Source organism: Raphanus sativus, unplaced genomic scaffold (assembly GCF_000801105.2).
Source record: "Raphanus sativus cultivar WK10039 unplaced genomic scaffold, ASM80110v3 Scaffold2665, whole genome shotgun sequence".
Classification (NCBI taxonomy): Eukaryota; Viridiplantae; Streptophyta; class Magnoliopsida; order Brassicales; family Brassicaceae; genus Raphanus; species Raphanus sativus.
In genome coordinates this window covers 2224-14413 of record NW_026617973.1, presented here as the reverse complement: position 1 = coordinate 14413, position 12190 = coordinate 2224, and the positions used below count along the sequence as shown (strand labels likewise).

General features: G+C 36.6%; 2 protein-coding genes and 1 non-coding gene across 3 annotated transcripts; all 3 read right to left on the bottom strand.

Annotated features, from left to right (window-relative positions):
• Positions 1–1770: 1770 nt before the first annotated feature.
• On the bottom strand, positions 1771–1843 carry TRNAF-GAA (transfer RNA phenylalanine (anticodon GAA)). Its single transcript has one exon. It is a non-coding gene; the product is annotated as a tRNA-Phe (tRNA).
• Positions 1844–1962: 119 nt separating this feature from the next.
• Positions 1963–4255, bottom strand: LOC130505881 (uncharacterized). The gene has a single exon (XM_057000483.1). The coding sequence runs from the start codon at positions 4097–4099 to the stop codon at positions 2060–2062; it is 2040 nt and encodes a 679-aa protein (XP_056856463.1). The 5' UTR covers positions 4100–4255; the 3' UTR covers positions 1963–2059.
• An 860-nt stretch (positions 4256–5115) lies between these two features.
• Positions 5116–7369, bottom strand: LOC130494776 (uncharacterized). The gene is made up of 9 exons (XM_057000482.1): positions 7220–7369; positions 7081–7146; positions 6696–7007; positions 6379–6619; positions 6243–6300; positions 6078–6164; positions 5877–5987; positions 5628–5763; positions 5116–5539 (listed from the first exon to the last, which is right to left on the bottom strand). The coding sequence occupies exons 1-9, from the start codon at positions 7303–7305 to the stop codon at positions 5287–5289; spliced, it is 1350 nt and encodes a 449-aa protein (XP_056856462.1). The 5' UTR covers positions 7306–7369; the 3' UTR covers positions 5116–5286.
• Between the last annotated feature and the right edge of the window lie 4821 nt (positions 7370–12190).

Genomic DNA, 12190 nt, shown 5'->3' with positions numbered 1-12190 from the left:
TAAAAATATATAATTTTTTATAGCAACTACATTGTACGGATCATGATCTAGTTAGTAAGTCTTAAAACAAGATTAGTACTGAGTTTGTTGTTAATAATAAAAAGGAAAAACAAATAACAAGTTAATATGTTGTTACACTTACATATGTAATGCTGTATTATCTTTTGCTAATGTTGTAGAGATTTCTATCATCAAAACTACATACATACTTCAATGATTAAAACATGAAAAAAATTAAGAATATTTTACATTATAAAACAGATAAATATATTCCTTATGTTGAACTATTGAAAAACCAACAAAAGAAAATAAATATATAAATGATCACAGATTCACAGATCTGGCCACCAAACACTAAATTAGTGAGTGAACGGACAAAGCCGAAGCCGAGCATGATTAATTAGAGGTAGCTCGATCCAGCGATAATAATGGATTCAATATAAATAAACAAGGAAGCACATGTTCATTTCGATAAGTGAATATCGAATATTATTAATCTATAAAAACCATCCACTGAGAAATACAAATGAATTTAAGCTTCATGGATGTATTAAGTAACCGAACAACAATCCGATAACAATTTAGCATAGTGGTTAAAGGTTTTAGATACCCACTACAGATTTTGATGATTGCATTTCCAAATATCACTAAAGAAAATATTTTCTTAAGAAAAGTTAATTTATATAGATTACATGATTTTTTGGATTAGCATGTTCAGTTCTACCAGCGTCGTGACATCAACGGAGCTCATCTTATAGCCACTAGTGTGGTCAAAGAGGATCGATTTCAATCTTATATTACAACTGGATTCCCACATTGGTTAAGGCACCTTTACCAGTAGCTCTCACTAGCTCTCAACAATCCTTGTTGTAATATCTTTCAGATTATCTTGGATCCTCTCATTTTTGTAGCTCCATCTTTGTAAAGTTGGTAATATATATGCAAAGCGTTTAAAAAAATTATAGATTAAACTTTTTTTTGAAAAAGAATTATAGTTTAAACTTCGTCAGTATATTTTACATGATTACACGGCCTGAACGTAGCAATCATTCAAAAGTATAAAAATAAAAAAATTACCAGAGGTAAAAAACAAAATAAATTTTCAATATATTTTTGTCTCGAATAAAATTTCGATATCTATACGTAGATTTGGACGGGTTGTACTGCTAAAATGGACACACAACTACACAGGTATCACAAAAGGTTACTTTCAAATAAATCAAATATGTGACGATATAACGATAAATTAATCGTATTTTATTGACAAGAAATTGAATAAGGTCATTGTCATGTGTAACGTTTATATATCATCCATAAAGGTATCACATGGGCACAATTCCCATATACAGATCTTAAGCAATAATGTAACTATCAAAGTTTGGTTCAGAACATGATACCACAATTTAGTACCTCACCGACAAAAACACATTTCTATTGTTCAAACATAAAACCAGAAATTAAAATCCGGTTTACTCTGACCAGCAATCAAAATTGGTTTGGTACAAATTACAGGTTTTGTCGCACAGGATCTTCAAGCTTCAAAGGTTGTAAACAAATTCTAACAGAGTTCGAACCGGAGAATTCAACCATTTGAATTCCACGTTCAGCAAACAGCTATGAGCTGAGCTTTTTAAAACTAGGCCCAATGTGCTCAAATTTTATTAAACAAAACAAATAGTCAAACTTCCAAATGTCATCCAAATATTTGAGCCGAATATATTTAAGATTAAGGCCCAATGGGTTTAAACTAAAAATTAAAAAAAAAATATTTGCGGTGAGCGTGGATCGAACACGCGACCTTCAGATCTTCAGTCTGACGCTCTCCCAACTGAGCTATCCCCGCATTACGATACTCATTTTGTAGTGGTCTTTAACATTCTAAAATCTTTCAACGGAATTAAATTAGAAAAATAAAATGCGGTAATATATGAACTCGTCACGATTTAGGTTAGGACATGTAAATTAATGCAAACCCATTTAACATGTTTTATTCAGTGAAAAATATATTACATACGTATTCTCTCCAATGGACGAGACTTTATATTATGATAAAAAAGATTCAGATGTCGCAAGTAATCCACAGCGGCTCTTCAAACTGACCCTCAAGCTTGTCTCCATCTTGACCGTTCAAACTCAACCCACTCAGATCCAAATCATCCACAGTATGCCACGTGGGAGTTCCATCTTCATACCCATTCCACGTCAGCCTCCTCAGCCCCGTCCCATCCAACTTCACAACATACAAATCTCCATAAGGCTGAAACTGATTCGGCATCGCCACCGGCTCCGCCGTAATCCCACAGAGATTCGCCGTGAAAACTAACCAATCACCATCCTTGTTAAAACTCACGTGATTCACCCTCTCCCTCGCCGCTTCCTCCGACCCCTCTGGCCCCGCGATCTCGATCCTCCTCAAACCAGAACCGTCGGGCCTCACCACGTAAGCACCAAACGCCGCGTCGTTCGACGGATCGTGCCGGTTCGACGAGAATCCGATGAGATCTCCTTTCGGTGACCAGCAAGGCATAGTGTCGATCCACGGCCCCTCCGTCAGCCGTCGTATCCCCTCTCCACCTTCAGACTCTCCGTTAACGGCGTCTAAAATGTAAAGATTCTTGTAACCCGATCTTCCCGATCGGAACACGACGGACTTACCGTCGGGAGAGCAAGACGGGAAGGCGTTGTTCCCGGTGTTATCTAGAGTGAGAAACTTCACTTCGCAAGGAACCTCATCTCTATCGACGGTTAGAACCGACGGTTCGAATTGAATACGCGCGATCTGAACCGAGATTTGCGCGGGACGGAATATCGGACCGAGAGACGCGTAGATGACGTGGCGCTCAGTGGGGCTCCACGAGTTGTAGAACGCTGTGCGGTCTTTGATCAACGTCCATCGTTTTGAGCCGTCGGATCTCGCGACTTTAATCCCACCGTTGATGTCGAAGTCCGAGTTCAGCGCGATTAGGTCTCCGTCTGGGGACGACGACGGGAACGATCCGTTTAGCCTCAGCAAGCGGAGGGATTTGATCGGCGAGACAATGGATTCGAGGTTCGGGACGGTTGACTCTCCATCGCCCTGAGTCGACTCGCCGCGGAATCGGTGGTAGCCGAGGAGCTCGGAGTTTGCAGAGACGAAGGGGTTGTAATGGTGGAAACTCGGGTTGAGCGGCTCCGTAACCGCCTGGAACGTTTTGTCCTCGAGGTGGAAGATCTCGATGTGACGGTGGTTGACGCCGCGGCGGCGAGTCGCGACGGCGATTCGTTTCCCGTCGTGGAAAGCTGCGGGGGTGAAGCAGTGGAGTCCAGGCGGAGTGACTCGGACCGGTTCGACCGGAGAGAGATTTAAATTCTCCGGTTTGATATCAAACCGGTAAATGCTCCACCAACCGTCTTCCGCTTGACGGTGGAAGAAGACGGTCGAGTCGCCGGACCAAGTCGGCCATCCGCCGCGTTCGCAGACCACGACTCTCTTCTCCGGAGTAGATGCTTTGAAGACGACGATGTCAGTGTTGATCTCGTGGAACTCGCCGCCCCAGGAGCGAGATCCGTACGACGCCACGGCGAAGTACTTTCCGGATTTAGAAACGGCGGGGCTGTAGTCGGCGGTGTCTGGTGGAGTGACACGTGTAACTTCTTTCTCTTGGCTGTTGAGTTTCACGGAGTAGAGTGCTGTCCAGTTCTTGAAGTGGCGATCAGGCTGCTCGTGAGCGGAGATGAAGTAGAGAGTATTGTCTTGAGTGATGATGATTGGACGGTCGTGGAAGAAGCTCTCCGGAGCTCCTGGAAGCTGTTCGAGTTTGGAGTTCCCGGGTCGGGTTCTGAAAATCCGGGCAGATCCAGCTCGTTCGGAAACGAACACGATATCGTTACCGTTTTCGTCTGCGAACTGAGCGTTGAAGTTAACGGAGATGCCGTCTGTTAAACGGCGTTCGACGGAGGAGGCTATGTGGAGAGAGAAAACGTCGAAGCCGTAGTGAGTGCGACCAACGGTGGTGAAGATGATGGTGCCACTTGGAGTGTCCATTGCTGTGTTGTTTTGATGAATCTGTAGTGGTAACAGGTAAGCAAATGGAGTATTTATAGAGAGGGTTGATGACATGGCGGAAGTGTCTGACTGTGTGTGAACGGAACAAATTGATCCGTTACGAGCGTACGTGTGTAATGACGTTGCAGTCTCGTTAAGGATCTTTATCCTTAAAATTAAAATACGTGGAAAATCGAAACAGAAGACATTTGGGTATGTTAGAGAGGGTGAGAAAACTAGCTTTGTGTACCTGACAGATAATGGATTGATTGGTCTCATACGGCGGCTGGATAACTTTATAGATTCTGATTGGTAAGTATTTACACTACAAATCGTTTTATTTTCTAGTAACAAGGTTGATGCTTGATACAAATTACGCAGAAATCATTTGGAGTTAACTCGTTGCATAAGTTTTACTTTTACTAACCTAAAGAGTAATTTTGAGCTATGGACGTTTGCACCAGAAAAATGTATTCTCGAGAACATATCCACTGGAGCTAGGGTAAAGCTTGTAGATGAGTGGATTTGATGAGCAATGTTCTAATTAAAAGGTTGCACAAAATAATGTTCTAACTAAAAATAATAACTAAATAGATACTTGAAAATCCAAATTAATACCCTTAACCCCTATATAAATAATTAAAATCTAAATAACTGACTTAAGTTTCTAATTTTAGTGTTTAGTCATATATACTTCAAGTGTATATGTTACCTATCAATTTCTTAAGAAGAATTTAACTTAATATATAACAATATTCCAAGTTTAAAAATGAAATATTAGATTATTTATTTTGAATTTTATGAATGTTTTGGTTCCAAATCGAATTTGAAATAAATTTGAATTAAGAATAAATCTTAAACAAAATCGATCCAATTCAGAATATTATCACCCAAACTCGACTGAACAATATTTAAAACATGATTGAAACCTAAAATGTTAAACCTGAAAACCCATATCAAACCCCATGTAACTTTGCAGCAGATAATTAATCTACTTGAAAGATTTTTTTTTTTTTCATACGTTTCACTATTGTTTGATATTTTTGTTCCCAATGGCAAATATGAACCCATTGTATTCTTCTAAGATTCGGTTTAGATAACAACAAACACATAAAGTTGAAACATCGTAAGAATTTCACAAAATAGATAAGTTTATGAATCAAAATTGATGACTTCAATTCAACTACAGTATCTAACGGTTCTAACCAAATAATCTTCACCTACCAAGTATTAAGTATTGTGTCAACATCAACAATATAATGTCAAGCCAGAGAAGGACTGGGGTTTCCGGCGATCAGTAAAGTATTCTCCGGCGAGATGCTTGCCGGAATATATTTGACAAGCTTGGAATCTAACCCATGTTTCTTAACCCACTTCATCCTCCCTGCATCAATAATCTGCTTGCACTTAAACCCTAAAGCAGCTCTCTCCATGGGCTTCATTTTCTTCACAACATCCTCAACGCTGCTCAAAGAATCATCTTCCACTTCTTCTCCTTTTTCCTCCTCCTTTGCACTGCATCAGAAGAACCAATCAAAATAAAATATAACTCATCTGAAGTAACTTCTTTATAATGAATGTTAGAAACCAAAGTAAAATTTACTTTGAAGCAATTATGTCAATGTCTTCAACAGCAGGAACTTTGGAACCATGATCATCATCTACAGCCCAGCTAGTGAACCAAGTCAAGGCATGGAAGTCGTCTTTTGAAATCCCCAGGCTAATGATATATTCTTTATCTGTGAGAATTTGATTAAAAAAAAAAAAATTCTTTATCTGTGAGAACAAAAAAAGAACGGCATAACCATATAATCTGATAGACCAAATAAGAAGCAAGTGACTGTAAGCTTACTTATGTAGCTTTTCCATTGGCAAAGATGATGACAACAAGTAGCGATAGCGAGACCTCTTAGAACAGGGCTTTCACCATCTTGTCTAGATAGACAACATCTTAAGCTTAAATCTAATTATCACATTAGCAAAAATCACTCACGTTAAAGTGGAGATCTGAAAAAATATATGATATAAGAGATAAGCGTGTAGTGGTGTTAACCTGTTGCAGGACCACAGAGATGTTTCCCAACAGCCACATAAGGAACACCTTGTAATGATTCGACCGCATTAATGTTCAAATCTTCAACTGAAACACACACAACAAAGGTTACAAAACTTAGAACAGGTAAAACAAGAAAATGTACTAGGTTTAAAGAAACATTACTGTCGATTCTCATACGCTCTAATACCAAGTTCTCCTTTTGCCTCAATGACCTATCAGCCTACAAGTAGTAAAAACCCAAAGCGGTCTGAGAAAATAAGTTAACGGAGTGAACACAAAGGAGGAAGCTAAAACAAACCTTAAGCTTATAAGATTTCCTCTCGACTAAATACACTTTCTTGACGCCATAGCAATCAGCTAGCATCTGCGTTAAGTATCCTCTCCCAGCTCCAAACTCAACAACAGCAGGAGGCACATCATCATCATCTTTCTCGGAACATTCAACATTTGTGTTACACCTCTTCAATGCCCCAATCTTTTCCAAGTTACCAAGAATAGAACCTTGTTGCAAAACATGTTTCTCTTGAAACGGTAACTTCCTGCCCCAACAACAATCAAAACCCATCAGTAATAAGGAACCTATCCTCTCACTACAAACTTCTCAACCATTATTACCTATCTATCTCCTTGTTAAACCATATGCTACAAGCTTCAGGTGACAAATGCGAATCTTCGATATCATTACATATACTTCCATGAACCGCTTCAATCTTCTTGACAAGCTGATGAAACTTAGAAACACTCATGCTATAAACCAGATTCCTCTTCATCTCTGAAGTAAAAACAGAGTAACAAGAACCAATCTCTTCTTCGTTTCCACCAGCATTAATACCCTTTTGATAAAAAACTTGACCAGACAATGCAACGTTCTGTTTCAACAAAGGACATCTCTTTACATGACTTTCGAGATTCTCCTGCAACACAGAGCTAAAAAGAATCCAAATCAAAACCGGTTGATACAGTAGCAGAAGAATCAAAAGACATTTGATTGAGAACTCACTGAGAAGGATCAATAGGGCATGGAAGCCATTGACCATCTAATCTCTGGCTATGGTTCCCACAAAACCTGTTTGATTAATTCAGAAAAATTAGAAGAAAAAAGGAGGAAACTTTTAACTTGAGAGAAACTTTTCACTTACAGGGAGCTCTCGATTCGAGTGTTGGCGCATGATCTTTTCTTCTTTGGAAGCCAGAAATTGCATCGACTGCCACTTCTCGCCGCCATTCTCTCCGATTTCTTTTTTTTTTCCAGCGAGAGAGTGAGACGAGGAGGTTTTCTACCCAAGATGGGCTTCATTTTCTACCCATTAAGGCTTTTCTCAGCCCATTTAATCTTTAAAATATGTATTAACTGATGCAATTTTCATCGGTTAAGACCGGGAATTCAATTTAGAAGTTCAACTAAATTTAAGAGAATTCAAGTTCTCGCTGAATTATTTAATTTAATATTTTATCAATTTTCTGTTATTGTGTTATTGGTTTATATATTTCAAATATACTTTAAATTTTAGTGTTATTTAATTCATTGGTTTTTTTAATTTTAGTAAATATTTGTGTTATTCGTTTCTTTGTGAATTTCATGATAACTTTATTTGAAAAAAAAATGTATTATAAAATGTAATGAACCAATTCCTAAAGTTCAAGTTATGATTTGAAGAGTATTGTTTATATCATTTATTTATAAGATATGTACGTCATATTGATACAATATATTTGAAAATTTAATGTTCGCTATCATTTTAATATGGATTACAACATTATATAATATTGATGTTAAAATAGTTGGCTTTTTATTTTTATTAGTAGTGTTTTGTTCCATTTTTAGAATGTCTTTGTCCATATATGTGATATGGAAATGATCATGGTTTTATTTTTTTTCCAATAAATTTTTGTTCATTTTTGTATATTTTAAACAAAAATAAAATTAGATGAATTGGTTTCTATCAAATTTATTTGTATTCCTTTAAATTTTAAAATGAAAGAATTAGATAAATACATTAAAACATTCATCAGATTCATTTAATATACTTAAAAATCTATTATTTATGTCTTCAACTGAATTGATTCAAAACCAATTAAATTCTTGAAACTAGTTAGAGTGTCATGAGTGAAATGATTATATCCTCAATCTATGTGTTTATTGATCAGAGATTGTGTGATGCTAATTTGTTTCCATTTTATCAATTTTAAACTCCTAGTTATCTTCTAAGAATCTTATAACTTGTACTTTGTTGTTTTGATTATATGGCCTAAATTTCACTAAATGATTGAAAAATGGTGTGGTCCAATCTTGAAATATTAAAGTATTTGGTCACTATCTGAAACTACTGTATTCGTAATAACTCCATCATTCTTGTTCTACTAGGGATATAGCTCCGCGCAAGCGCGGAGTCGTGAATGTCTAAAAGAATTTTCGATTTGTGTTCATGAATTCGATTTCTAGTAACATTTTTTTTAAGAATATATAGGACATAGACCATATATCCACTCAGATTTAACATCTGATACGCTGACTAATTGACATTTTCATTAGTTATCCAGTAAATCTGCAACCTGTATAAATATAAGAAAATAATAATCTATTCCAATTTAGAAACCCCACACAATAATAAAACCCTTTATTAAACATAGTGCAATAATATATACATACCCAGAAAAATAGTCAAGGCGATATTTTTTAACAGAAATAAAAAACGAATCTCCATGAGCCTCTCTCAGATCTATGCAAACTCTCTCGGTCCGTCCAAAAAGTTGTGTTTCTTTTTCATTGGTTTTTCTTGTAGTTATCAGCTGTGTAAACAATTTTGTTCGCCTCTTCCTTGAAACTACCAGTGTGTTCTAATTCAAATTTGAAGTATGAGAAATTAGTGAATCCCTCCATGGCGTACAGGTCTTAGCGAACAACTTCAAAAAGTAGAACAAAGAACATAGAAAAGTTGTACTAATCAAGTTTTCAGTAGGACTATGAAATTATATCAATTTAAGGAGTTTCAATGAATGTGACACTGAATAGAACGGTTTAGAGTGTAATGGTTTATCATTGGATGTGAGAATTAAGCGACAAAGTGGGAGAACCCTATGCCATATTCAAAGACAGTGCAAAAAAATAGACGATTAGGAAGCTTTTTGGATATGTCTGACGCATCAGCCTCACCTTTTAAAGGTTATGTAGAAACTGAGTACCATAGGCCGCAAGTTAATTTAAAATGACCCAACAATCATTAATTCATTACATAATCACGTCCGAAAACTAACTGCCGAGGGCCGTAAAATCACCGGAAAAATGTAATTCGGACACCAACGATGACGATTTAAACTGACTCAGTCCAAAAACCAAAATTCTTAAAAAATTATTTTTTCACTCATCTCATCCTATAATCGAGTAGTATATTTAAAAATTCATGAAGTTTTCATGAAAATAGCAAAAACGAAGAAACTGATATATAACTCTTGAAAAATTATGAGCTGTCAGAGTCAATATTGCAGAAAGTCTAAAAGTATAAAAAAGAAGACGAGTTGTAAAAATCATAATTGCCTTTCATTAAATTTGATCATAAAAAATGCAAAACGCACATATTCTCTATTCAAACCCAGGTTGTAAGCTTCTTTAATGATATATAAACCAATGCACTAAGTGATATTTAGTGATATTCATATGAATACATGTTATTTTAAAACAAAAATATAAAGATGGATCCCAGAAACATTTATTAAAATCTGATGTGGACACCTTAAGAAGAGAAGAAAATGTCTCATTATATATATGATTTTTAGAATATATTCTCACTAATTCATATTATCTGATGTTTTGGTAAAAAGTACAGAAATCAAGATATTTATTTTCTAAATAATAAATTAAAGTAAGTTAATTAGTCATAACTAATGCAGTAAAATATTATCAGTCAACTAATTTTCAATAAAGTTAAAACTATCTAAAAACCAAAAAATAAAGAATAAAGAATATCAAAATATTTTATATTTTTGAAACATTAAATATTTTCTAAAACATATTACACTATAAAATAATGGATGGAGTATTTTTATTTATTTGTTCTATAAATATTTATACGAAATGAACAGCTTCGGTTGAGTTTGCATTGATCTCTCAATGACAGCTTTAGTGCTCTTTGATTGGATTTCACATTTTCTGTTTCATGCAGCCTCTCGAGAACCAGAAAATACACTGGATTTCTCTTGAAGGCCTTTCCAACAGGTAAAACAACTGTAATGAATCAGTGAGACTAACCTTTCTTCTCTTGAACCGTGTTTGATGTGAAGGTCTTGCTTATTTTAATATTTTATGTACATGGGCACTGTTCGGTTCTTCCTGCTCGGGCCTTTTATCATTTCTGAGTTCTTCTTTTGCTGTGTTTGCAACAGTAAGCATTCTTACACCATTTGCAACAGTAAGCATTCTTTATTCTAACCTGCAAAATTGTATCAATATTTTGGTTTAGAGAGTAGAATGTAATCAATTTATATCTTCTGGTAATATCATTTGTTTTTCTTCAGCTTCAAACCGCTAGTGCAAGGATTGATCAAGAAATGTTTGGAGCAATTCGCAGAAACATCAAAAAAAACACAAAGAACCTAGTTAAGAAATTACAACACTACAGAATAACGTATCCATGTAGAAGCTGAAAAACGGAATCGATACAAACGATATATATTTACAAAACGACGTTAAGGAAAGTAACGAAATGAACATGGAGGCGAGATATGATCTCTTTCCTTAACTCTAAATATTCGCTCCGTAGTGAGACGGGCACTGGCGAAATATCGAGTCCCAGGATACAACCATGGCAGACGATTCACGCTTCACTCGTGAACGCCCTATCGAACTATAATCTACGAAACACTCTCGGAAATGGACTTACGCTAAGGGAGTTTCTTTGTTGGTTTTGCGAAAAGTAAAAGTAGTGAGTAATGAATGAAGAGGAGGCGAGTATTTAAAGAAGAGAACGAGATTTGATTTTCGAAACTGTTGCACATGTTTTGCAAAAATATCTCTGAAATCTCGGGAGTGGGAAGTTGAGCAACTTTCTCCGCAAGACTTCTCTTCTGTTGACTCATTCTAATCAATTTCGAAAAGATAGACTTCGTGTCGTTTTCAAACGAACTACGCGTTGTTTATTCACGAACGTCATGCTGTTTTTCATGAAATAGAATGGCAAAACATTGAGCTTAACTTGGTCCAAAAAGAATAGTTTTAATGGGCCAGAGGCCCTCCACCAAGACCCAAGTCCAAGCCCACGCCCACGCCCACACCCACGCCGAGCCGGACGGCGGCGGCTGCGCGCGCGTGGAGAGCCATCCCTTCTACTGAGTTGTTTACACACTCATAGCAAGGGACCATATATAAACAACTCCATTCCTCTCTTTATTTCCGATGTGGGACTCTTCCACATTGGCAATTCTCATTTAAATGACATTTTACTAGGCCTATAGCATCTGAAGCCCAATGCCATTTTTATTCACATTATTAATAAAAGCCCATGGCTATTATTGATCCAACAATCCCCCACATGAATAGAAATGACTCTAAACATATGCAGACTAAATGCAGACTCGATAGACTCTAAAACTTAAAACTTTACTGACTAGACTTAAACTAAAGACTAGACAGACTGACTTATCGAGAGTGTTTGCGAAAAATTCACTGTGTTTGAGTAGGTGGCATTTTTAAGCCTTGAACCACTCATAGTTAATATCTGTCGGGTTTACTTTACCAGAAGGTGAACATGATGTCTTGAACCAACCGGTGTTTTATGTAAACCGAGACAACAGGCACAACACAGCTTCATTTTCTCGTAGAACTTAGTTCTCTATTGTGTTCATTGTGGCCCTGAACTATTCCAGGTTTTCATGAGTGAACTTAGAGAATATAGCCTTGCATTCATTCTCCTAGAAACGGCCCCATTTCACACTCATTAGGTGATTGACCATGAAAAGTATTGAGTAATACTTCGCTTAGAAGCTATGGAATCATTAAAAGCATATGCTTATCCTTCTCTCATTCGTTAGCACTTATCATCTTTAGGAGCTGGGATGGGACTACTTTGTCTCAAAGTGCTTTGGTTAGATTCTACTTGATTTTGTTTTCCCTTTGA